At 39.6% G+C, this 27,368-nt stretch overlaps 1 protein-coding gene across 1 annotated transcript; it reads left to right on the top strand.

Annotated features, from left to right (window-relative positions):
- Positions 1-1,538: 1,538 nt before the first annotated feature.
- On the top strand, positions 1,539-9,125 carry ifrd1 (interferon-related developmental regulator 1). Its single transcript, XM_046874301.1, has 12 exons — positions 1,539-1,772; positions 3,757-3,870; positions 3,974-4,052; positions 4,176-4,300; positions 4,385-4,542; positions 4,638-4,688; positions 7,223-7,401; positions 7,553-7,661; positions 7,748-7,882; positions 7,975-8,103; positions 8,540-8,635; positions 8,742-9,125. Exons 1-12 carry the CDS (start codon positions 1,742-1,744, stop codon positions 8,826-8,828), a joined length of 1,293 nt encoding a protein of 430 aa, XP_046730257.1. The 5' UTR covers positions 1,539-1,741; the 3' UTR covers positions 8,829-9,125.
- The last annotated feature ends 18,243 nt before the right edge of the window (positions 9,126-27,368 follow it).

Here is a 27,368-nt window from a genome sequence, read left to right as displayed (position 1 = left end):
TGGAGATGTGCAGAGGAGGGACATGGGGTATATAGGTAGAGGAATGCTGAGGATGGAGTCACCAGGAAGGAGGAAAAGAGGAAGGAGACAGATGATCCGCTGTGGCGACCCCTAATGGGAGTAGCTGAAAGAAGAAAAAGAAGAAGAAGAAGAAGAAGAAGAAGAAAAAGTTTGTTTGTTTGTTTATTAGTGGAAGCATGACACAATACACAGGCATAAAAAAATCATGTAGGAATACGTGTAAAACCTTGATATTACCAAATTTTGATACACTGCAGTATTTGACTTGATTCCAAAAATAATTTAAACAGCTACATTTTCTCATAGTGCTCAACCATTTCAAAATTGAATATTAAGATTAGTATTTGCTATTCCAAATGATATGAGTCAGAAAGGGATGTGTGGGGATCAGCATCAGTGATAGACACCAGTAAGCACAATTTTATTTTTTTACTTTTTCTGACAAAAGACAAGTTCATACAGAAAGTTCCCTTTAATAAAACTATTTAGGATCATTTTTATTATTCATTAGTAACTATAGTGTGGTTAAAACAGATGTATAAATGTTGATTATATATTAGTAAAAAGTATGTTTAGTTCAAATCAGTCTTTCATCTGCTGTGCTTTTTGTACCTTTAGCTGAATGCTTTTCTGATTAATGCCTTGAGGAATAACCGTCATTTTTTTTGTCAACTATTGGAGGGACACACTCCTGTTGTTGGTGACTGTAGTTCCTACAGTGCCACATCTGCTGATGTGGGCATTCGCTGCTTCACATCGAAACAATGTCTTGAAGATATTTACACCTCTTCTGCTCAAAAACTTTTTACATTAAGATCCTGTATGCTTTGCGAGATCTTTGCAGACCATGGTTCAAACCCAGGAAGCCAAGAAGAAGTAACTGCTACAGAATCTTTGAGTAAATCAGAATCACCTGAGGAGAGGTGTACAGAAATTGAGATTGAACCTGAATCTGAATATGACTGGGTCATTCTGAGGAGGAAAAAGTGTGTGCATTAACCAGATAAGAGTCAGGTACTGGTGGTAGGTGAGGTGAGGAGGCCTGGGGTGCAGTCAGCATTTCAATTCATCCCTAAAGTTTTCAGTAGGGTTGAGATCAGAGCTCTTTAACAGGCCAAACCATGTAAACCATATCTTCATGGAGCTCACTTTGTGCACAGGGGCATTGCCATGCTGGAACAGGTTTGGGCCCTGGATTTCAAATGAAAGCAAAATGTGATTATACCGCTTCCAAAGATATACTATAAAATTATGTGCCTCCAGCTTTGTGGTAACAGTTTGGAGAAGAACCACATATGTCAGGAACGGTCAGGTGTCCCAATACTTTTGTCCATATAGTGCATATAACTGAAGAGGTAGGACACGATTTGGACGTAGACCATGACAACAGTGACTGTCCAATCACATTAGCACAGGCGCGCGTACAGTCCGTTCTCTCTAAACGTGATTGGTCAGACGGGTTATCGGCGACCACGTGAGCGACGTAAGAGTGACGCGTCAGCCATATATAAGAATTTCCCGGCGCGGGTGTCCCGCAACCCTCGTTTTTACAGGGAAGAAAATGTTTCGCTCTCGTTCACAGGCTTTCATCGGAATCGCTTTTAATTCTTTACTTTTCACGGTGCCATTGGAAGATTTTCAGTTTAAGAGACGCTATAGTAAAAACTTGTCGTGTATTGGGTGATTTTAGCTTTAAATCGAACATATTTATACAAGAACCATGCCCAAATCTAAGAAGAGGAACAGCAAGGGTAAGCGAGCTCAAGTATCTGGAACTGGCCGGTTGTTTTGGCTTGTTGCCCTGCATGCGCATGGGATTTGTAGTTCTCTTGCGCCGCCACAAACGTACATCCTTTCTGCGCTGCCGGTTCAGAAGAACTACAACATCCATATCCACACGCGTCTTCTCGCTAATATGGTGGCCAATATGTACTCGTTAAACTAATTGTATTTGCTCGGAAGATGTGTTTGTCGCATATGGACGATATGGGCAATTTGACACTATTGCCAAATTATTGTTGTTTTCGTTTAACGCTTAAATCTTTGCCACCATTACAGCGAGAAGGCTTGAGTCTACTTGGGATTTGTAGTTCTTTTGCAGCTCCTAGCGCATTAATTCTTTCGATGCTTTAGGTTCAGTCGAACTACATCACCCATTTTTGTGCTGATATGGAGGCAAATATTTTACGCGTTAAACAAAAGGGCTACATTTTAGCTGTAAGGATATTGTATGTGTATAGTGCATTTTATGAACTCTGACAATTAAATAACTATTGCGAAATAAAGTGTTCTTTTTCAGTCATGGTCGTATTCATAGATAAGCTTGTTTGCTAACTAGCTTGCTAACACGCCTCGGGCTGTAGTCGTTCGTGGGAAATAAGGCGTGAACACACCGGAATTTCTCTCAGTGGTCACCAAAGAGAAGTGAAAATCGACATACACTTATAAAGCTGGTTTCTGTAGATGACCAACACTATACATGACTAATTAGCTACGTGTCTGGCCTATTGTTGTTGTGGCTTTTTCTTCTTTTTTCCCCCCCTTTTTTTTCCTGAACCCAGTCTGATCACGGAAGCAAGGGAACAAACTAGGAAGCTCCACGTGTATGGCGGCTGTTTATATATAGAATCTGTTCTGTTCTACCAATCACTATCCAGTAACAGCATTATCCTGATCGAGCTTTTCCTATTCCTGGAACACAGGGTTTGATGGGATTATGAGAGCCCCTGGATGATACCCCTGGCCCAGTCTATCCTAACACACATTCAAAAAAGAAAAGTAAAAGCACCTTTCTCTGTCACATATACATTACAGCACCATGAAGCTGGGGTCAGAGTGCAAGGTCAACTATGATACAGTGCCCCTGGAGCAGAGAGGATCAAGGGCCTTGCTCAGGGGCCCAACATTGGCAGGTTGACCGTGCCAGGGCTTGACCCCACGATTTGTTTTGATCAATAACCCATCATTTGCTGTATCTATTGAACTCATTTTGAGTGTAGTAGTAGCTGTTTTTGTTATTTTAATGGGAAGTAGAAAGAAACCAGAGACTCTGTGAAAATCCCAGGAAAACTTCACACAAGGAATAGTTTGAGGGCACCCTAAAGCTGTTTCTTGTGTTAAAAGCCATCATTTACATCCCCTACGTCACCTGCTGTTCTTTCACTGAAATTGAGCTTTTATTATGCAAACATATAAAAAAATATATATATATTTTTGCTTGAACACAGCTAGATGGATTCTAGTCCGTCTCTTTCTCAGTATGGACAGTGTTTATTTTTTAATTTTGAATTTTTCACGTCCTCGGTTGTAGAATGAAGGAGCATGTCGAGATTGAATCGGGAACCCAAAAGCTATTTCTTGTGCTCAGTTACCATTTGCTTCCCTCATGCCACCCCCATGTTCTTGCACTGAAATTTTAATTTTTTATTTATTTTTATTTATTTATTTATTTTTTGCGTACTTGGATGAACTCTTTCTCTGGATAGTCTGTTTCCTTCTCAGTATGTCTAGTGTTTTTTTTTCCTTTTCTGTTGTAGTGGAAAAAAGGTCAGTATTATCTTCAGTCTAATTGCGATCACTGTGCCCTTCACCTGACCAGTACAAAACCAGGAATTTATTTCCCCACAACTCTGCATTTGAACAGATAACACGAACAGTATATCGCCCTTATCACCTGCTGTGACTAACTCTGTGGTCAAAGGTTTGTTCACTGTGGGAACTTGGCCTATTTTGCAGGTGTCCCAGGAGGACAGCATGGACCGCTGCAGCCTTTCAGTGATGAGGACGCTTCAGTCGAGACACTTAGCCACTGCAGCAGCTTCAGCGATGCTACCAGTGTGGCAGAGGAAGGTGGGTGTGTTTTGGGTTTTGAGTGCAGCTGATATGACTGCAATGCCATAATATTACCAAGATCAAATGTTGAAATTGTGGGATGCTTTATTTGCACCGGCAGGAGGAGACGCTGAGGTTTCGGCTCAAGATGATTTTGAGTTCAAGCTGAAGGTTTACATCGATTCCACAGTTGACAAAAGGTTCGTCTGATGCGCCACTCAGTCGAACAGCAACATTTATACAAAATTTTGTAATTCTTTCCTGTAAACATCTCTATGGTGCATTCATTCAGTGTTCTGAATAGCATTGTTTTTTTCTTTCAGTGCTAAAACCAGGCAAGGTGCCCTTGATGGATTAAAGACTGCCATGGCAACCAAAATCCTGCACGAGTTCATTTTGGAGAGGAGGATGACTATCACAGACGGCATTGAACGCTGCTTGAAAAAAGGTTTGTATACAGAATTTATAAGCTGCGACTGCATACGGTCAGTGCTGGCAGTGAACCTGAACTTGTTTGCTTTCCTGTGTTTAGGTAAAGGAGAGGAGCAACGTGCGGCCGCCTCGCTGGCTTGCCTCTTGTGCATTCAGCTGGGTTCAGGGATTGAGAGTGAGGAGGTGTTTAAGACCCTCAAACCTATATTTAAGACCATCCTCAGTGATGGATCAGCAAACATCCAAGCCAGACAGGCTGTGAGTAGCAGATCTGATCTGTTCTGTACCTGGCGTTTATAGTGTTCCCCTTATGTGTGCTTTGTAACAGTACTTTTCTTTTACACCCTGTGCAGTGTGCAACGAGTCTGGGCCTCTGCACGCTGGTAGCAGAAGATGATATATTGGTAAGTGGTGGAGTTGGTGTAGATTCGTACCGTCTACGTGAACCTGCACACAGACAAATCGTTCTTAGTATTTCAACAGACGGGGGTGCTGCTGAATTCTATAGCTGTATGAAAATTGCTGAACAAGCTTTAATTTTTGAACTTAAAGCATGGGTTTATTCTCCACATGACTTTAAACATGACTACATGATGTTAAAATGTTTATTGCCAGCGTACTAACAACCCAGCCATTAGGGTTGCACAAGCCAGTGCACTCTAAGCGCCGGTCCCAATCCTGAAAAACGGGAGGGTTTCGCTAGGAAGGGCATCCAGCGTGAAACATCAAATCAAATATGCGGAACACAAATCAGAATTTTATACTGGATCAGTCGAGGCCGGGGTTACCAACGATCGCCACAGGTATTGTTGGCCAAAAGGGTACTGGTGGAAATTGGTTACTGTTGGCCAAAGAAGGAGAGGAGGAAGACATCTAGAGAGTCAGTAGGAAAAGGCGAAGTGGAGGTTAGAGTTGGTACTTTAAATGTTGGTGCTATGACTGGTAAAGAGAAAGAGGTAGCTAATATGATGTAGAGGAGACAGGTAGATATGTTGTGTGTTCAGGAGACCAAGTGAAAAGGGAGTACAGCCAGGAACATTGGAGGGGGGTCAATCTGTTCTATCATGGTGTAGATGGAAAGAGAAATGGTGTAGGGGTGATTCTGAAGGAAGCGTACATTAAGAGTGTAGTGGAGGTGAAGAGTTTCTGATAGGGTGATGAACGTGAAGCTGCAAGTTGAAATGTCATCAGTGCTTATGCTCCAAGTGGGCTGTAATATGAAGGAGAGGGAAAAATTCTGGAGTGAGTTGGATGAAGTGGTAAAAGGTGTACCTAGGAATGAATGAATGGTGCTTGGGACAGACTTTAATGGGCATGTAGGTAAAGGGAGCAGAGGAGGTGATGGGTGGGTATTGTCTAAGGGAGAGGAATGTGGAAGGGCAGATGGTGGTAGATTTTGCTAAAAGGATGGAAATGGCAGTGGTGAATACATATTTTAAGAAGGAGGAGGATTATAGTGTGATTGAATAAGAGTGGAGAAAGGTGAACTATGTTCTATGTAGGGATCGACAGAGTGATGTGAGAAGTATGCAGAAGTACAAGGAGATACGACAGCAGGTAAGGGGGATGTGGTGAAAGTCAAGGAAAAGGCATATGAAAAGCTGTATGTGAAGTTGGACACTAAGGAAGAGAAAAGGATTTATACTGATTGGCCAGGCAGAGGGACTGAGCTGGGACCAAGCAGGTCTGCAGTAACTACAGGGGAATTAAGTTGATCAGCCACACTAAAGTTATGGGAAAGAGGAGTGGAAGCCAGGCTGAGGGAAGAAGTGACCATCTGTGAGCAACAGTATGGTTTTATGCTGAGGAAGAGCACCACAGACGCATTATTTGCTTTTAGAATGTTGATGGAGAAGTATAGAGAAGGACAGAAGGAGTTGCATTGTGTGTTTGTGCTTTTAGAGAAAGTGTATGACAGGGTGCAGAGAGAAGAGTTGTGATATTGTATGAGGAAGTCTGTTGTGTCAGAAGTATGTGAGGGTGGTGAGGACATGTATGAGGACAGTGTGACAGCAGTGAAGTGTGCAGTAGAAACGACAGACTGGTTTAAGGTGGAGGTTTGACTGCATCAAGGATCGGCTCTGAGCCCTTTCCTGTTTGCTGTGGCAATGGACAGGTTGACGGACGAGGTCAGACAGGAGTCTCCGTGGACTATGTTTGCGGATTTTGTGATTTGTGCTAAGAGTAGGGAGGGAGCAGGTTGAGAAGAGCCTGGAGAGCTTGAGGTACATGCTTGAGAGTAGGGGAATGAAAGTCAGTAGGAGTAAGACATTGTACATTTGTGTGAATATGAGGGAGGGCAGTGGAGGGGTGCAGTTGCAGGGAGAAAAAGAGGCACGATTGAGATGGTTTGGACATGTGCAGAGGAGGGACATGGGGTATATCAGTAGGAGAATGCTGAGGATGGAGCCACCAGGACTGAGGAAAAGAGGAAGACCAAGGAGGAGGTTTATGGATGTGGTGAAGGAAGACATGCAGGTAGTTGGTTTGAAAGAGGCAGATGTAGAGGACAGGGGGTTATGGAGACAGATGATCCGCTGTGGCGACCCCTAATGGCAGAATCCGAAAGTAGATTGTCAGCGTATTTAAAAAATAAATAAATAAAATAAATAAAATAAATAAAAATAAAAACAATTATTCTAGCCAGAAATCTTGATTTTTGGATTAAAATAATTTTGAAGCCTGGTTGATGACATTTAAATACTGCTGTTACTGTTTTTCTATGTGACTATTGCTGTGTTGATGGTGTGTTCCAGCTTAAACCTCAGCCAAATGAAATGTTATTCCTGACTTGAGTTTTTTACTGAAAGAAATTCTAAGGAAATACAGTTCTCCTATTAAAATCCCTGAGAACTCATTCTTTGCTAAGTGTTTAGTTGTATGTCTCATGTTTATGTATGCTTCTTTTTTTTTTTTTTTTTCTTCTTCCCCCTTCCAGGATATTTATGCCACTATGGAGTGTTTCGAGAGCCTGTTTACTCGCTCGTACGTGCGTGAGGATGGAAGCAGGCCCTCTCTGAGCCCTCCGACCGTTCAGCTCCATACCAACGCACTGCTCTCCTGGGCTCTGCTGCTCACCATCTGCAGCAGCAGCCACATCAAAGCCATCATTCACAAGTACATAGCTGATGTGCCTTAAGCTTTTTGCTATTGCTTATTTTTAAAAGGTGAAATGGCATTGAGTTGTCGAATAAGAGGAAGTGATCTGACATCATGCTGGACTTCAGTTCTGCAGAAGTCTTTAGTGCTTTGATGATCTCCATTTTAGACATCTGGCCAAGCTGCCGAGGCTGCTGGAGAGCGAAGATGTTAACATGCGCATTGCAGCTGGGGAGACGATCGCGCTGCTGTTTGAACTTGCTAGAGATGTTGATGCGGTGAGTTCCGATTTTATTACTCAAGGCAACCTGCTGTGTGATGGTAATCATTTTTGAGCCGCTATAAAAACTGTAAAACCGTCCAGGACTTTGACTGTGAAGACTGGGAGGTGCTGTGCAGCAAACTGAGCGCTCTGGCCACTGACTGCAATAAACACCGTGCCAAGAATGATAAGAGGAAGCAGAGGTCTGTCTTCAGGGATGTGCTTAAAGCTGTGGAGGTGAGGAACTGGCGAATATGGTGTTTTTATGAAAACAAATGTGTAGCTAAGGAATAATGGTGGTCTAATAAAGCTTTTCTGTATGCGCACAGTATGGAGAGTTCGAGACCGAGACAATCCGGTTCGGTACAGAGCGCATGATCATCGACAGCTGGGTGAGGAAGAGGACCTATGATGCCTTCAGAGAGTTTGTGGGCTCTGGCATGAATTACCACCTACAGGTATAAAATAAGGATTTATAGCTAGAATCTACAGCCATGTACGTTTAACACACACATTCACTGTTGCAAATTGTATGGAAAACTTTGGTCTGAAGAAAACACTACGTTTGGACATTTTTTTTCAGATTATATATCAATTTACAATTTAGGTGGTCTTGTGGTATGTTACATTTTTTTTTTATTATAAAAAAAAAGAACTTGCACTGCTGTCAGAATTAACTGATTATATTTAAAGAGCAGGGTTAAAATCTAAAGATTCTGAAATCCAATGCACTAAATTTAAATAAATAAAATTACTATGTAGCAACTTTTTAATTGTCTTGACTTTCACAAATAATCTTTAGTGTTAAACCATTACACCAGTTTTTATGTTTAGTGCCAGATCCTGACCTGGAAAACCATTCCTAACTTTTTTTTCTACTTGCTTTGAACTTAGGCAAATGAGTTCATCAGAGATGTGTTTGGACTGGGACCAGCCCTGCTGATTGATTCTGCTGCCCTGAAAGCTATGAAAAGTTCCAGATTGGAGAGGGTAAGCCAGAAATGACTTTATTTTATTTTTTATTTTGATTATAGAAAAAAGTTATGAAAACTTGTATAAAATGGTTGATTTTTAAATTCTTCTGTTTTTCTCCCAGCACTTCTACAATGCTGCTGCATTCAAGGCTCGCACCAAGGCAAGAAACCGATTCCGTGACAAAAGGGTGGATGTGGGTGAATTTTAGGGTCCTGGTTTTTCATTAACCATGTAGTCCTTACTTGGTCCAGTTGCTTTTGTGTTTCCTATTTTCCTATTTATATTATTATTATTATTATTATTATTATTATTATTATTATTATTATTAACCATTATATTCTAATGAATATGTATTTGTGTATTGTGTTCCCTTTTGGCCATTTTGTGTATGTGGTCATTTTTGATGAAATTGTAGAACCAAGAGTCTGGAACTATTGCATATACCACATCAAAATGTTGTTTTTGTCAAGTGATGTGACCAATAAAATAAATTTATTAGAAGTTATCATTGGTAATGTCTAATTTATTCTTTGCAGAAGAGAAACTAAGTTTTTCTTATTTCTCGTCTAATAATAAAAAAAAAAACCTTAAAGTGTCTCTCTTAATAAAATCAGAGCTGCAATATCAGGCTTAGCATTTGACTTGGAGTTTTTGCTTTGATTTGTGAAATAGGTAAAACTGGATACCTACGGGGGAAAAAATTATAAGGAGAGGAGATGCAAGATCTAGCTTTTAAAGGAGATGTACTTTATTCGTACCACAATTGGGCAATTTCTGTTACAGCAGCAAAGAAAAAGAAATGTGCAAATATATAAAAGTAGAAACCTAATACAGTATACACATCACGGTCTATATATAGAGACCACCAATAAGTAGTTACGCTATCAAACATATTGCACACAGGTAATATTGCATGGTTTTAGATTATTTTACATTTACTGCATAAAACATTAACTGTGCAATAATAACAAACACATTAACAGTGTGTATTTTGGTGACTGGTTCACTGGGAGCAGCTTTGATTGTAAAGACTAATAGCAGCAGGGAGAAAAGACCGTCTTTCTATTCAGGACTTATGAATTCATGTGCGCCAACAGAAAAAAGTGAGCTGTGTTTGTTTTAACTGTTCTTACTGTTGCTTGGTGCACATCTGTGGAGAAAATCTCATCTCCTTGCCAGAAATGCATGACCCTTTGAAACTTCGGCACTTCTGAATTAGAGTTCTGTAGTTGATTGTAAGAAAGTGGGTGACCAGTTTTTATGGAAGTCTCCTTTCTTATACAGTATGTACTGTATTGACTGATCTGCTGATGTAAAAATAAAAAAATCTCAAATCATGGCTACAAATGAGTTATAAACAATAAAATAAGGTGCTGTTTTGTGTGCATGGATACCTATGACGCACACTTCAAATGACATTATTCAGAAGGTACCAATCCTTTCTATTAACCGAGTAGACCCAATAGTAGTCATGGCTTTGTGAGGGGCATCTAAATAAAACCGCAAAATCTCCAGATCTGCTCTGCTGCATAATTGCGCAAATGTTTTTTGTAGGATGGCAAACGTTAACAACCCTGAGCTTCATTGAATTTGCATTGCTTCATTCAGTAGAGTTGAATGCAATGTTAACAAAATGAATGTGTGTGTGTGTGTACCAGCATGACCTTTAGTGGTTAGAGGTTCATAGCCAGTTTTGGCTTTTGTGTTTATTCAGTTTAAAATTTTAAATGTTCGAAAGAAATTGTAACTGATGTACACCACAATTCCAACCCCACCTCTTTTTTCTTTTAAATACCTAGAAATATTTGCATGTGTCTTTATATAAATAAATAAATTTATATTAAGTTTGTAATCTTGCATACCAGTGTAGATTTATTCATTGTAATATTTTAAACAGTATTTCTTATTGATTGACTTTTTAGTCTTTTGGAAAATTGCAGGCGATTTGTCATGATGGGATATGATGAGATATGACCGCTGTAATGAGAGAAATTAGTATTGAAGGTGTAAGGGCACCTTGAAATTGGCATGGCACTTTGCACTTTATAGCTTTGCATTTAAACACAAGCACGTTCTGTGCAGGCTAAATGCTCATAGCTGTTATTTCCAAGTGTGTGTGAAAGAGTGTCGCAAGGGCACAGCTGTCTTCCAGATAAATGCAGTGCGACGGGAACAGCCATCAAATACTCCGGTCAAAGCACCAACAAGGCCACGGCTACCTGGCAGCATCCCAGCATTTCCTGTGATTGTGTACAGCTTCGGTTCAGTCTGGGTATATTTATGAGTAGATAATGTTTATTATTAAGTGATCATCTAGTCTCATTTATACAGTAATCCATTATACTAGACAGTCTATTATAAGTGTCATTTTAAAGACATCATTAACTTGCTCTGGATCATAAGGTAAATTTCTTTTAAACATTTGCTGGGGGAAGAAATCTCTTAATTCACCCCTATCATGCTAAAACTTACCAATTTTTTTTCTGTTTTCACTGTTCACTGTTTTCAGTGTGAATACACTTCCCAAGTTCAAATGAGTAAGCCATAGAAACACTACTCTTATGAATTTCTGAGCTCTCAATAAAAAGCTAATAGAGGAGATCATCTTGCATGGCCGCTAGTGCATGCAGAGATATTAAGGACTGGCTTGGGATCTCTAAGCAACTGCTTACAGAAAGAAATGCCTATGAATACCAATGTAATATTCATATAAGAGAAGAAAAGCTTGGTTGGAATGTAAAGTATGTCTGAGGACAGAAATGAGTCATGACAATTGTCTAGTAGAGTTGAATTTGGTCTGACAAACACAAAGAATGTGAAGTGTGTATACTTATGAAATATAGAAAGTCAATGTATAAATTCTCATTTGTAAAGATAATTAGAATTTTCCATAAATAAACTTCTATGAGAACTTTCCTAAAGCATGGTCAACACTAAAGTAATTATAACTATTACCAAACTAACGAACAAAAGTGTTGGGAAAGCTAATTTCTCCTGCCATTGGGGTTCCTCCCCAAACTGTTACCACAGTTTACCACCAAGTTAAAGGCACACAATTGTACGAATGTCTTTGGATGCAGTAGCATTACATTATTTTCTTCACTTAAACTAGGAGACCCAAAACTATTCCACCATGACAATTCCCCTGTACGCAAGGTGTAAGCTCCATGAAAATATGGTTTACCTGGTTTGAAGAAGATCTTGAGTGGGCTGCTATGGAGATCTACCCTTAAACCTATTGAACACCTTTTGGGATGCATTGGAATGCTGATTACATCCCAGGCCACCTCACCCTACATCCTGGATGGTGAATTAATAAAAGAAAGTTTATATACATTATGTAAAACTGCGGCCCGGGTTCGATCCCGGTCAGGGAACCAACCCCAGCCATTAGGGTTGCACAAGCCAGCGCACTCTTACTGGCTTAGTAAATGGGGAGGGTTGCATTAGGAAGGGCATCCAGCGTAAAAACATATGCCAAATCAAACATGCGGATGATCCGCTGTGGCGACCCCTAATGGGAGAAGCCAAAAGAAAGTTATGTAAAGACAGGAAGCCAGTGAATGGCACAAAGTATACATCACATCGGTTAAAACGGAAGCTCTAGCTGAAGATAATTTGAAGATAATTCGCCCAACTTGATCAATGGTAAGGACCTTAATCGCACATCAACACAGAAGTCAATACTCAAGACAAAAGGAGAAGAGTAATAAGCATCTGACTGGCCCTTTTGTTGTAGAGAATCCTCCCAGTCTGTAGTAGAGTAACTAATCTTTTACCATTACCCAGTTTTATGCTTTTTTTCCGATGGAAATTCTCAAAGACATCAAAATAAAAGCATGGACTTGTAGCATCTTTAATATTCATAAGCTTATTCTAACTGGGATTCTGCTTGTTAGACGAGATTTTATCTATGATCAGATTACTGCTGCATATACCAAGATCTGAGCAGCAAGTATGATCTCTAATGATCAGGATAGAAGGTCCCAAACTACTGCACACAAACAGGACAATATTTAATGGCAGACTGGTTACAATCCTGGGGCTGTTGGGTAAATAAATATTATAAAGCGCAGAGACACATAGTTAAAAAAGCTGAACCTGAAGAAGAAAAAAAAAGAAAAGACTCTTCCAGCGTGTGTTTATCCACTCCATTTTCCATAAATCATCCAGAATAGCCTGCATCCTGTCTGCTTGCTTTCCCTCTCCTAGCATGTGGCCAACACTGTGTCCTGCCAGCATGAAAGATTGATAGAGAGATCACAGGCACTTTGTTACAAAAAAAATCTTCCTTTGACCTCAGATGCCCAGACAGCTGTTTATGACTACCAGCCTCACATACTGCAGTCACTAACACGCACAGAACCAAGACACCATGCTGTGCCCCGGCTCTTCCTCACAGCACTGACATGCTTTCAGGTGTGCTGGGAAGGTGTAGTGCAATTTAGCACACAACAGATCAACTAAAGCCACTGCAAGCTCTCCTCGCTCAATATCTTTTAGGAGACAGTACTGAGTGTCACATTTCATCTATTTGCTCTGAGGAATAGACTGAAATAGGCCAACTTTTTCTTCTGTCACAAGCACAGTGATATTTAAAGCCTAGCTGCACAACACCAAATATGAAAGTGGTTTATATTCTTAAAAACAGCAATGATTGTCCCAAGTGGTATTTTTCTGAAGACATTATTTAACCTAGTGCAAAAAACCCTCACTTGAACAGGAAGTGGAAAGAAGGCTGCCTTTATTTGCACAGATCTAAAAAGGATTTTCATTATTATTCAGAGAACATTTTTATGCTAATAACAAGTACGGCTGTGTGAACTTTAAAGTCTGTCGATATTTTGCCTGATGATTAACCATTGTGCTGCAATGCAATTGTTGATTTTTAATTGTGTTTTAAGTTGACTAATTATGCTTATGCTTATCACTATCATAACAACAACAAAAAAGCAATGTATATACACGGTCCTTTAGACAACACAACATATGAAAGAATAAAGTTTAGTATTTTCTTTTTCTTCTTCTTTCGGCTTCTCACATTAGGGGTCGCCACAGCGGATCATTCATCTCCATACCCCCTGTCCTCTACATCTGCCTCTTTCAACACAACTACCTGCATGTCTTTCTTTACCACATCCATAAACCTCCTCCTTGGCCTTCCTCTTTTCCTCCTTCCTGGTGGCTCCATCCTCTGCATTCTCCTACCAATATACCCCATGTCCCTCCTCTGCACCTGACCAAACCATCTCAATCGTGCCAACAACACCTCTCCAAAATGTCCTGCATGCACTGTCCCTCTAATAAACTGATTTCTAATTCTGTCCATCTTCATCACTCTCAACGAAAACCTCAACATCTTCAGCTCTGCTACCTTCAGCTCCACCTCCTGTTCTTTACTCAGTGCCACTGTCTCTAATCCAGACAACATCTCAGGTCTCACCACAGTCCTATAAACTTTCCTTTCACTCTTGCAGATACTCTTCTATCACAAATCACTCTTGCCACTCTTCTCCACCCACTCCACCCTGCCTGCACTCTTTTCTTCACTTCTCTAACACACTTCCCATCACTTCGCACTGTGGCACCTTCTCCACCGCTACTCCCTGCAACCGCACCACTCCAATGCCCACCCTCTCATTCACACACATGTACTCTGTCTTACCGCTACTGACTTTCATTCCCCTTCTCTTCAGCACGTACCTCCAGCTCTCCAGGCTCAACTCAACCTGCTCCCTACTCTTACCACAAATAACAATATCATCTGCAAACATCATAGTCCACGGAGACTCCTGTCTGACCTCGTCCCTTAACCTAACCATAACCACTGCAAACATGAAAGGGTCTGTCAGAACCAGTCTGTCGTTCCTACTGCCCACTTCACTGCTGTCACACTGTCCTCATACATGTCCTGCAACACCCTCACATACTTCTCTGACACACCTGACATCATAATACAATACCACAACTCCTCTCTCGGCACTCTGTCATACACTTTCTCTAAATCTACAAACACACAATGCAACTCCTTCTGACCTCTATACTTCTTAATCAACATCCTCAAAGCAAATAATGCATTTGTGGTGCTCTTCCTCGGCATGAAACCATACTGCTGCTCACAGATGGTCACCTCTCCACTCTTTACCATAACTTCATGGTGTGACTGATCAACTAATTCCCCTGTAGTTACTGCAGGTCTGCACATCTCCCTTGTTCTTAAAGATCGGTACCAGCCCACACCTTCTCCATTCCGCAGGCATCCTCTCACCTTCTTGTTAAACAATCTGGTTAAAAGCTCCACTGCCATCTCTCCTAAACATCTCCATGCTTTTACCGGTATGTCATCTATAAACTTTTTTTCGGCTTCTCCCATTAGGGGTCGCCACAGCGGATCATCCGTATTCATGATCTGCATGTTTGATTTGGCACATGTTTTTACACTGGATGCCCTTCCTAACGCAACCCTCCCCATTTATCTGGGCTTGGGACCGGCGCTAAGAGTGCACTGGCTTGTGCAACCCTAATGGCTGGGGTTGGTTCCCTGACCGGGAATCGAACCCGGGCCACAGCGGTGAGAGCGCCGCATCCCAACCACTAGACCACCAGGGAACCCTAACGGTAATGCAAAGACTTTGAGTACATTTATTATAATATAATGATACAGTAGTGTACAGATGTCGATCAGAACGTCATGAGTTCAAATCCCACAGTAGACTCACCCATCTGCCACTGTTGGGTCCTTGAGTAAGGCCTTAAGTCTCTTGTGCTCAGTAGTATAAATGTGATATCTGCCATTTATAAAAGACATCTGCCAAAAGCTATAAAGGTAAATGTTTCAATATATGAAGAATACTGCATGCCAGTGGCTCTGTCAATGATCACAACCCACTATTAGCAAATGTATGTTTATCGTTGATCTTTTATAGGTATTTAATCTAAACCTCCACTAGGTCTACATGGACCTAGACCACACAAAAGTAGGCATCAGAGCCAGCAAGGCCTTCTCTGCTGCTTTAAATCAGAAACACTGACTTACATTTTAATATATTTTTGTCTATGAATATGTATTAAATTATTTCCAATAGTCAATTTTTGTAGCCTTTCTCTTGGGTGTGCTGCTTCTAGTAATGTATGTTTATGTTGGAGTTTCCATCCAATCAGAATTTAGCCATCACATCTTGTGTTGCCAGGTTGAAAGGAATCTGCCTTACGACCTTCAAAATCAGCAGTAAGGGCACCTGTAGCATAAAGTACATGTTCCTTGCTGCCTTAACTAATATTTTGTGTTGGCAACACAGGAGCCATCTAGCAAGAGTACAGTAATGTCGACATTTTCACATCCTTGAATTGGATGGTCAGAGAGCACACTAGTCAGACCCGGCAAATCGCATCTCTATCAAAGTGCACAAGCTCAGATATATTTGTGTGGGTTGAATAGCTGTCTTTCATTCCACAGATATACTTAATAGGACATTTGCAAGATGGACTTTTTAAGAAAAGACGGACATTGTGAGGAAAGGTTGGACAAAAAAGTTTTATACATAATATTGTTTTTTGAACCATTTATAATTTTGCGTTTTTACACAATGTTATGCACAGAAAACCCGGGGTCAATTGATGAGGGCAATACTGTGGGCAATTTTGTTAATTAAGTTTTTTGGTTTAGTAATGACAATAATTTTTGCTGCATGAGATACCTGTCTTTGATGCGACGCCTTGTTTTACTGTGTTTCTCCATTATATTGATGGTTTCTATAGTCGTGGCCTCATAATAATGGTATTAAGAGGTACATTGATTCAGGTGGGACACCACTAAAGGCCTACAGTAGGTGTGATATTCACAGACTGCACTCATCTTAGAATTTTACAAATATGACTGGTCTTTTTTAAGGTTCAGGTACTAAGGGAATTTTTTTCTTTCTAAAAGTGTTCAATATTTTTGCAATTGTCTAACCTTAAAATATGACAGTTCTTCCTTTCTACCTATGCCTATTTTTAATTAGGCCATCGATGTCTCCAGTGAATAGAGGAAATTTGTCAGACACAGCAATTACAGGTCATAAACATAGCTGTTATTATAAGTAATTACACTCTGGCAGTTATTCTTTATCCATTAGAGATATTTGGATCTCTAGACTAGAGATAAAAAAAAAAATTATTTGAGAAAAAACTCCCTCTCCTTCGAATCATGTCCAACTAAATTTTTACTATGAGTATATAAAATGCAGCTTTTCTAAATAATTCCCAGTCGAAAAACAGTTTTATAAAATCCATAAATAGTTTTTTTTTTCAGGATGTCTGTCTGGTAAATGCTTAATGGATAGTAAACCACCAGTCGAGGATAAAGAACACAAGCAAAGTGATGCATTGCATAGCAAAGTCCATCATATTCTAATCCCCAAAAACATCCTGCTGGCTGGCGAAGTATAACTTAACTCTCTACATCTTACATACAATGTTACACCCCAGGTCAGTTTTATGAATAGGCTAACAGGGCTAAGCTCACCTATCTTCAAAAGATAAAAAAGATATCAGCATAAGGACTCATTTTTTGGCATCTACATCAGGGTCATTATGTAAGTGTGCATTATTCTGGAATTTGTTTGAATAAAGTCCAACAGCACTATTTCCAGCCTAGACTGTATATTCATACAGGGACAAGCATGTCTATTGATTACAGAGTGAAACAGCTCATAAATTTGATTTATATTTGAATTGATATTTGGTGGGACAATAAATGCAGCCTTTTTTAGTTTGAACAAAAAGGTTTTTGGTTTTGGTCAGTCTATTTGTTATAGTTAATGTTTGTTAGACAGAGAGCACAGAGTCAGTAGGGTACTGCATACTTTACATGTTTAAATAAAAAACAGCCCCTGTGCATTTAAATGTGTTTGTGTTATAGTTTGCACTACATAATTCTTGTTATGCCATTGATGTGTCTTCATGATGTAATGCACTGCTTAGTAATGCTTCAGTCTGTGCTCTGGGACTATACCCCATATTCACTAAATTCACTTTCTATACTTGTAGTGCTTTGTAGTACTTGTAGTACTTGTAGTGCTTTGCTAAAGCATGCCTGTGCAAGAAAGCATTCCATGTTGGCTCATTTTCATGTACCACCTTCTTCATTGCAAAAAAAAAAAAAAAAGAGGATGGAGCCTCTTTCAACATCATGCAGCATGGGAAATGATCTGATCAGAGAATGAAAGTGCTTAGCTGGTCATTTATCAATCTAACCCTATAGTGACATGATGTATGATGTATGATGCTGTGTGTAGCTGTACAGATGGCACAAAGAGAATGTGCCCAGGCCTGTATAGAGTGTGCCTTTTAGAGAAAACTAATTGCTGTGTTCTTAAATCGAACAAAGTTGAGCTGCCAGCAGCCTGTAAATATAGCCATGCAGTGTAACAGAAAACCTCCCAATCCTTGCTGTGAGTGATCTGATTACTTCTCTCTCGTTTGCTTGCATGTTGTATGAAAAGATACTTTGATGAGACACATCGAGTGCCTACATTCATAGAGCTACAGTCAGCTCAGTGCTCAAGGATTAATGCTCAAGGTGATAAATAACCTGTGTACAACTGCAGAAGATACAGAAATGCGAGTGCTCTGTAAAGCATCATTAAAAATGCTTCATCTTTAACCAGTAAAAGTAGAAAGAAAATCCATGGTATGTTTTATAAGCAATTATAGTCTGCATAAGGTGTAGTTTAAGCTTTTCACCTGTAATTTGAATATTAAGTATATTAAATACTAAGAATATTATATATATATATATATGATGTGGTGGGTGGTCAGGGGCAGCAAAGCCTTCTCTACTAGCCTAAACAATATCAGAAGCACTGACATACATTTACAACCTAAATTCTAATATTTGTTCCATGAAATTGTATTAATTTATTCCCAACAGTTTATTCTCTTCATTTCGTAGCATTTCTCTTGGCTGCACTGCTTCCAGTACGTGTATGGGAATGTTACAGGCGGTACCACTGGATTACAGCCTCTGAGGAGTGTTGCAAAATATATGTGTATGCATTATTTTATTTAAACTGTTTGTTTTTGTCAAGTTATTGGACAAATATTGGTTCTGATCTGCTCCAGAAGATGTACGTGGCACAGTTGGCACAGGTAATGTAGAGGTTTGGAGTTGTCTTAACTGGGTTTCTTGCTTTAGTAAAATAGTATTCACCCTTAATGCGATGTGATAGTGGTGGTATTAAGACGTGAATTAAGTCGGGTAAGTCCTCACTGAAGGCCCATCTACAAAAATGCACGGTCCGCCACTGATATATAAATATAAACATATCTGTACTGAGAGGGTACGGTTGGGATGATTATTCTAAAAGCCCTGACTAGACAAGTAGCCCTTAAGTGGACCCTAGAGTATGTAATTTTGAAGGACAAGAACTGTTGTTTTAACTTGTGAGTGGGCTCAAAACGTATATGATGTCTTGAACACGTGACTGAGAAGGTGGTGTTGCATTTGCAATGCGCTTATTGACAATATGCAGTGCCAAGGGCATCCAGCAGATGGCACTTTTTCCTCATCAAAATCCAACCAGCGTTTTTATTAATCCTGTCACAGCATTTATCATGTAGAGAAGCATTAGAAGAGTTAGTATTTCCTGTAAGCCAATTAATTCACTATGCCCAAAAGCAGAGACATCTCTCTTAAATATTACAATGCAGTATGAATAACGTCACAATGCTGTCAGCACCCAGTTTATTATAAGAATACAAACACTTCTGATAAGCAAGCAATAAATAGGGATAAGATGTAAATAACTGAATCTTTATTTAAACTTTAGCCCCTATACTATTCATATATTACTTTTATTCTATATATTCAGTTTATAACGTGCACATATCTGAGGAGCTGGACTACACTAATACTAACGTGTGTCCATTTCTCATGCCAAGCACAGATGCGATCTGACTCCCACTGCGTGACACATTAACACACTAAAGGCACACACAGACCTACTTTTCACTTGGCAGAGAGTTTCTAAGACAAACGCACACACAGCCAGAGTAATCAGCCCACAGTCAGTAATGGAGGCCAGTATTACAGACATACTCGTGACAGTGACACCCTCAAGCACCTACTGGGTCTGACAACTGTTTGGCAGGTGGTGATGAGCAACAGTGGCGCCACGGCACAGAGGGAGGCACCTGTGCCTGAGCTTCGTGAGCCAACAGCTTCATGGCAAGGGCGTGGCCAACACAGTGGGCAGCCAAAGTTTAGCTCCTCTTTAGAAACATACAGCAGCACTATAAGAGCACAGCAGGCACCCCACAGAAGCCTACACACACACACACACACACACACACACACACACACACACACACACACACACACACACACACAATCCCAACCAAACAACAAAGTACACATCACACTCTCTATTAGGACTATTCATTCATCTTCAGCAGATGTGTAAGATTGCACTGAATCTGGATCTAATCTTAGGAACACTAGAAACAAGGTGGGATAGAATACCAATCTATTTCAGTGCACAGTGCACACACACACATATTCACACACTCATTAGCACAATTTATAACCACCAGTGAGTCTTTGGAAGTAGAAGATATGAGGAGAACCTGCAGAAAATTACAAACAGGCTCAAACCCAAGCTCAGGATCAAACCCATATACTTTTACAAGCCAATTCTCTGTAGGCTTCAACCTACAGAACACATGTTTCGGACATAGAACATGCCCATGAAAAGCAGAAAATAGACTGAATTAGATTTTATACCAATCCAGTTTTGCAGGCCAATATCTAAATCTGATCTTAGTAGTGTATATTTTATTAGAAAGTCCCATTTTTTTTTATAGTTGTTAGAAGATATCATTTTTAATTATTATTAATATTATTATTGTTATAATTAGCAGTAGTGCAGTAATAATAATTAAAATATGGTTGAATGTTTAACTGAATTGTTATTACTATATAATAATTTTGGTGAAATATGTGTTTATTAAGATAATGTATTGAAACACTTTTCTTGGTCAGGGATGCAGTAGACCCAAAGCCTAGCCAGAGGATACCTGGATTTACTCTTAATAGAATACCAGTCCACTGTAGGGCATGTGTGTCAACAATTCACATATTGTTACAATAGACACATTACACTATATACCTCTAGGTGGTTTCTCTGTGTGTGTGTGTGTGTGTGTGTGTGTGTGTGTGTGTGTGTGTGTGTGTGTGTGTGTTCCTAGCACTGGTTACTGGCTAGATTGATTAAAGCTCATGCTCACAGGATTGTTGCCAAGGCTCTGACAGAGTGAAAAAAATTTGCTGTTTGGTAATTGCAGCTGATTGGCTAGTAGATCTACAGTGCATCTGGAAAATATTCACAGAATGTCACTTTTTCCACATTATTTTTATGTTACAGCCTTATTTCTAAATATATCAAATTCATTATTTTCCTCAATATTTCTACAAACAATACCCTGTAATGACAGCATGAAAGAACTTTCTTTAACATTTTTGCTAATTTTATTTAAATAAAAAAATGATAAAATGTACATAAGTAATCACAGCCTTCGCCATGACACTCAAAATTGAGCTCAGGTGAATCCTGTTTCCACTGATCATTCTTGAGATGTTTCTACAACTTGACTGGAGTCCACCTGTAAAAAATTTAGTTGATTGGACATAATATGGAAAGGCACACACCTGTCTATCAAAGGTCTCACAGTTAACAGTGCATGTAAAAGCACAAACCAAGCCATAAAGTCAAAGGAATTGTCTGTAGACCTCTGAGACAGGGTTGTATCGAGGCACAGCTGTGGGGAAGAGTACAGAAACATTTCTGCAGCATTGAAGGTCCCAATGAGCACAGTAGCCCTTATCATCTGCAAATGGAAGAAGTTTGAAACCACCACCATTTCTAGAGTGGGCCACCCAGCCAATCTGAGTGATCGGTGGAGAAGGGCTTTAGTCAGGGGTGGTCACTCTGAAAGAGATCTAGCGTTTCTGTTGTATGTATGGTAGCGTGGCCAGACAAAGCCACTTCTCAGTAAATGGCACAAGTCAGCCCACCTGGTGTTGGCCAAAATGGAACCTGAAGGATTCTCAGACCACGAGAAACAAAGATGGAACTCTTTGGCCTAAATGCCAAGCATCAGTGAAGCATAGTGGTGACAGCATCATGCAATCAGTGGGGAGATTTTTTAGCGGCAGGAACTGGGAGACTAATCAGGATCGAGAGAAAGATGAATGCAGAGACATCGTTGATGAAAACCTGTTCCAGAGCGCTCTGGACCTTAGACTGGGGTGATGGTTCATCTTCCAACAGGACAACGACCATAAGCACACAGCCAAGATAACAAAGTAGTGGCTACGGGACTGTGAATGTCCGTGAGTGGCCAAGACAGAACCCATCTGCATCTGTTTATCTTTGAGCTGTAACAATTTAATTCATTTTAATTTGTATAGTGCTTTTAACAATGGACCCTTCTCACAGCAGATTTACACAGATAATGTGGTAAGAAAGAATCAATAAGATGTTCTTTATAAATGTAAATTTGCCCCTGCTGAGGAAGCCGGTGACAGCTGCGGCAAGGAAAATCTCCCTGAGATGGCATAAGGAAGAAACCTTGAGAGGAACCAGACTCAAGAGGAAACCCATCTTCATCTGGGTGGCACAGAATGTCCATTTATTACAGATAAACGATGTTGATGTGTGCAGTGATTATTAAATGCAAACTGTAGTCTTGATTCAGGGAAGCAGACTGTTGACATTAAGAACAGTCCAAATCCAGCCATCTTATATGACAAATATGTAATAAAACACAATACAGAACATCATTTTCATTACCGTATTATTAGCTGAAGGCTGCTTTCACTCTGGTCCATGTAACATGTGTCAACATCTACAGACAGTGATGGCAGGTGACAATATTGAACGGGAGGTCTTAAAATGTCTACTAATTCTCAGTAACTCTGTGTTACTACCTGGTTCATTATAGCTGAGCCTTAGAGTACAGGGACTTATTATAGGCTTACAGGAACGCACTTACTGGAAGACAGTCAGGCAACACTATTTAGTGATTGCAGAAAAATTCTACAGTCTTCTATTGTGTATTTTTTTCTTACAACTAACAGTTGTTTTTGATTCCTCAATAACACCATTTAATAAAATTACAAAACAAAACAGCAAAAAGCAAAAATGAGTAATAATATTATAAATTTTTTATTATTTTAGGTATTTTCCTTTAAAGGCATGTTTAAAGGAGGGTTAACCCCGCAAGCACATTTGTAACAGCTGGCCCTTTGACTTCAGATTCATAACACATAGGACCAGCATAGAAATCTAAACAGACCAACAAGCACTATCTGTTAGTCCATCATATATCATACACCACACTTTGATTTTATAATGCAAGCAGCCTTCAAATATATTCCATCTGCAGCCTTTTACAGCTTTAGTAAATTCCTCAGCATTGTTTATTGGGTGGTTGAGCTTTTCCATCACAGAGGACCTTGCTGTGGGCTTGATGGTGTCTTTAAGGCTCTTATATCTCTCTCTAAAGAAAAATTGCTTTCTTGGGACATTGAGGTTCATTTTAAAAGGCTGCAGGCATTTCGTTTGTCCTTAGTATCCCTTTAAATACAACTTTTACTCAATATTGCCTTGCCTCTTTATTAAATGAGAAATTCAATAGTGGATGCACAATCAACGTTTCTGTAAAAAAAATAAATGCTATAAAAGTTATGCAATTGTTCATTATAAAAATATTACTCATCCTGATAGATAAGTAGTAGAAAGAAAATTCTACTTAAATTTGCTTTGAAAGTTGTAACAACGCAAGTACGCCACTATCATCGGTATGAGCAACAAGCATCTATATATACACTGACTGGCCTTACTAATACTGGTAGAACCCCAATTTGCTCATGTCAATAAAGTTTCCATAAGGTTTTGGATACATTCCTTTGCGATTCCTTTGTGGTCCATGTTGGTTTTTGTTTGCATCATATAATTGTTACAGATTTATCACCAGGTCATGACACCAAAATTCTGACACTTCCATCTCCATGTTGCAGCAGATGTCCAGATTCAGAAGAAGACTTTGTCAAATGTACATTACAGCACATTGGAATTATTTTCTTTGCATCCTAGCATGTTAAGATCAAAACACAGGATCACCATGATGCAGCATCTCGAAGCACAAAGGACTAAGAGCCTTGCTCAAGGCTCAAACAGTGGCAGCATGGTGATGCTGGGGCTTGTGTAACCAAGAGCTTTGACCGCCTAGCCACCATTGCCATGGAGTGTATATGTGACAGTCATAAGTTCACACTGTAACTTGTTTCATCAGATCGTTTTTCCCTTTACATGATCACATTGATGCTTTCCCATTTTCATAACTGTCCAGTTTTAGAGAGACTACACCTTCTGAAGCCTCAGATCCCGGTTCTTGGTTGACAGAAAAAAACTAATGTGGGTATATCTGCACAAAACCTTCTAAGATGCCTTTCTACTCACCAGAGTTGTGAAAATGGTTTATTTATCACAAATTTTCTCCCAGCTTGAACCAGTCTGACTGTTTGCCTCTGACCTCAGTCATAAACAAGGCATTTCTCACTGGATGTTTCTTTTTCAAATATTTTATAAACTTTAGAGCCTGCTGTGTGTGAAAATGTGTAGAAACACATGCGTCTCAGGAATGCACTGTGGTCGGATCTTTCAATACAGCTTCGGAGGTGGTCTGGGACACATATGACCACATAACATATGTAGTGTGGAAGCAAAAGCATCCCATTACAACCAGACAGTAACAAGGGTTTAAATGGTTATGTGTTTTAACCATTCACAGGACCAAAGTCACTTCTATCAAATTTTGTGTCATCCTGGAGGTAGTTATTGATGTGAACATTAACTAAAGCTCCCGATTTATGTGATCTTATGCATTTCACTGTGTCCACATGATTGCCTGTTAAGGTAATGATCAGGAATGAGCAAGTGTACAGGTGTTCCTAATAAAGTGGCCAGTTAGTACCTTTCTGACAGTCATACATTTTGACTGTAACATTATGAAATGGCCCTCACCTTGTGAATATGAGTGGCATAAAGCTCATTACAGTCTAATAATCTCTGGAAAAAACATGAGCGTGTGTATTTTTTTAGCTCTTCCACCTAGACTTAACAATCCCCATCCCCCACTACCTATTTCTGAATCTTGAATCTTAGAAAGATTTACTGGTAAGAAAATAGGATTTAAGCACACAAAAAAGACGAAAGAAAAGGGAATATGAGTTGTACGAATGCAGAGAAATCGAGAAAATAAGACCAAATTTACCGCTGAAGCCTTTACCTAGACTTTTCATCAGCAACAGACAGACAGGGGGATGTGGGGGCTGAAAATAAGTTTACTACTTTGTTCATGTAATTGATGCTCATTCCCTGCTGAACGGAACACCATACCCCACAGACCATATCTGGTGACTCAGGCATAAATCAGCAAAGATAATCACATTATGGAAATGAGGTCCACGGGAAACATCTTCAGTGCTGCCAAATATTGTTAGAGCATAGTTCATTCAGGGAAAACAATAGCAATGGATGCAAAATGGAATAACAGCCCGAATAAACCATTTGACAGCAACAGATCTGTAGTATTTAACTTATACTGTGATAATCGCTGCATGCACACAATTCTTTTATTTAAAGCATGCCTAAAAAAAATCCTTAAATCCTCTCCTGAAAGCAAAAATTTATTATTTTTAAAAATTTGACTCCTATATAGTAGGGGGAAATGGACCAATCAGCTACATGTTAGCTCTGTATTTCCTGTCACCAAGTAATGAGAAAAAAAAACTAAATCTAATCTCATTTTCTATTCTCTATGAGATGGTTTGGACATGTTCAGAGGAGGGACATGAGTTATATTGGTAGAAGAATGCTGATAATGGAGCCACCAGGTAGGAGGAAAAGAGGAAGGCCAAGGAGGAGGTTCATGGATGTGGTGAGGGAAGACATGCAGGTAGTTGGTGTGAAAGAGGCAGCTGTAGAGGACAGGGTGGTATGGAGACGGATGATCCGCTGTGGCGACCGCTAATAGGAGCAGCCGAAAGAAGAAGAAGAAGCACTATTTAGGGTAGCAGCCTTACATAAAACATGCAATATGACATCACAACCAAAAAAAAAAAAATAAATAAAAAAAAAAAATATATATATATATAGTGGAACCCGGTTATGTCAATGTCCATCGGTTATGTCAATGTAACATCGGTTATCATGATGTCAAAGCATCATGATAACCGATGATCGAGATAAAGGAAAATCAAAATGGCGGCAGTATATTAACGTGCTTGAAATTTCTTTATGTACATGATGTGCGTTAATAAATGAGAATGTGCATGCACGCGTTTTTGAAGGTTTTTTTTACACAACAGCTTTGCCGCGATTTGTTTGATGAAGGCATGCTATAAAAATACAGTACATGTTTATCTGTCAGGAATCCACCTGCCACGCCCCTTCAGCCCCCTTCAGCATGGCAGGTGCTTTCTCGGCCGCTTTCTCTGAAGCTCCGCTTCAATCACGCACATATGGTGCTCGTTTATCATCATCACCAGCTCCTATTTAAACTTCCACACTCTCACCGTCCGTTATTGTTGGTATATGTTGGTTCACGGCGGTCGTTATCGCTCATGTGTATCCCGGTACGTGCCTTCCCACCGGCACTCTCTCAACAGCTGCTCTTTTCTTCCCAAAGCGCACCGCGGATTCCCCCCCGATCCTGCCGGTGTTCATTCTATGCTTTTGCTGCTCATCCCACGTTCCGTGCCGCCAAGCGCGGCTTTCGCCTCCCGTTCATCGCATAACATTTAACAACAAAAGGCATATGTGCACTAACTAACAGCAGAGATTGACCAGTATACAATACAAAACCTGTAGCAGCTGTAAGCCTTGATTTTTCCGCCACTTCCGTGAGTTCTTCTGCGGCTGCACCGAGATAACCGACGTTAAATGGCAATTTTTCCCCCCTTGTGCTCGAGATATCAGGGTTCGGCGACATAAAAGAATCGACATAAGTGGCGGTTCCACTTCAAAAACGTCGACTTAATAGGGTTGTCGAGATAACCGAGGTCGAGATAAGCGGGTTCCACTGTATATATATAAAAAAAAAAAAAATAAATAAATAAATAAATAAATAAATATATATATATATATATATATATATATATATATATATATATATATATATATATATATATATATATATATATTTTTTTTTTATATAATATAATATAATAATTTATTACTACTTTAAAAAAGTTGAAATGCCAGCAACAAATGTGATTGTGTTGATTCGGTGCCAAAAAACAAACATATAATCACACATATCCAATACACAACTCAAACACTATTAAAAATATTCAATATGGCATATGGTCATTTCCAATTGTAGTGTTATAGGAATATAATCAGCTCACCTTCACATCTGTCCTAATCATCCCATCTTGTTGTTGATTATTTTCTATTACAACACACCCCTTCATCAATACACGGCATATACAGTATGACGAATGCAGAGTGCCTTCACTAGAAGACTACAGGGGGCTCTCCTAAATAGCAAATTACAACATATCCAACAATTTATACAACATAGATTATGTAGAGTGTAAAGTGATGTGGCTCTGTAGCAAACATGTTATGTAAATGTCTAACCTGATTGTATTGAGATGTAGGTAGACATACATCCCACATGACATATACACCAGGTAATT

Source organism: Silurus meridionalis, chromosome 18, assembly GCF_014805685.1.
Source record: "Silurus meridionalis isolate SWU-2019-XX chromosome 18, ASM1480568v1, whole genome shotgun sequence".
Classification (NCBI taxonomy): domain Eukaryota; kingdom Metazoa; phylum Chordata; class Actinopteri; order Siluriformes; family Siluridae; genus Silurus; species Silurus meridionalis.
The sequence above is the reverse complement of the archived record's forward strand: the minus strand, read 5'-3'. Positions and strand labels throughout refer to the sequence as shown.

What these genes read in the sequence shown, in the direction of transcription:
- ifrd1 (XM_046874301.1), top strand. Translation starts at nt 1,742, where the DNA reads ATGCCCAAATCTAAGAAGAGGAACAGCAAGG. An exon ending in TAGCAGAAGATGATATATTG is followed by an intron (nt 4,689 to 7,222) that starts GTAAGTGGTGGA and finishes TCCCCCTTCCAG; the next exon opens with GATATTTATGCCACTATGGA. An exon ending in GCATGAATTACCACCTACAG is followed by an intron (nt 8,104 to 8,539) that starts GTATAAAATAAG and finishes CTTTGAACTTAG; the next exon opens with GCAAATGAGTTCATCAGAGA.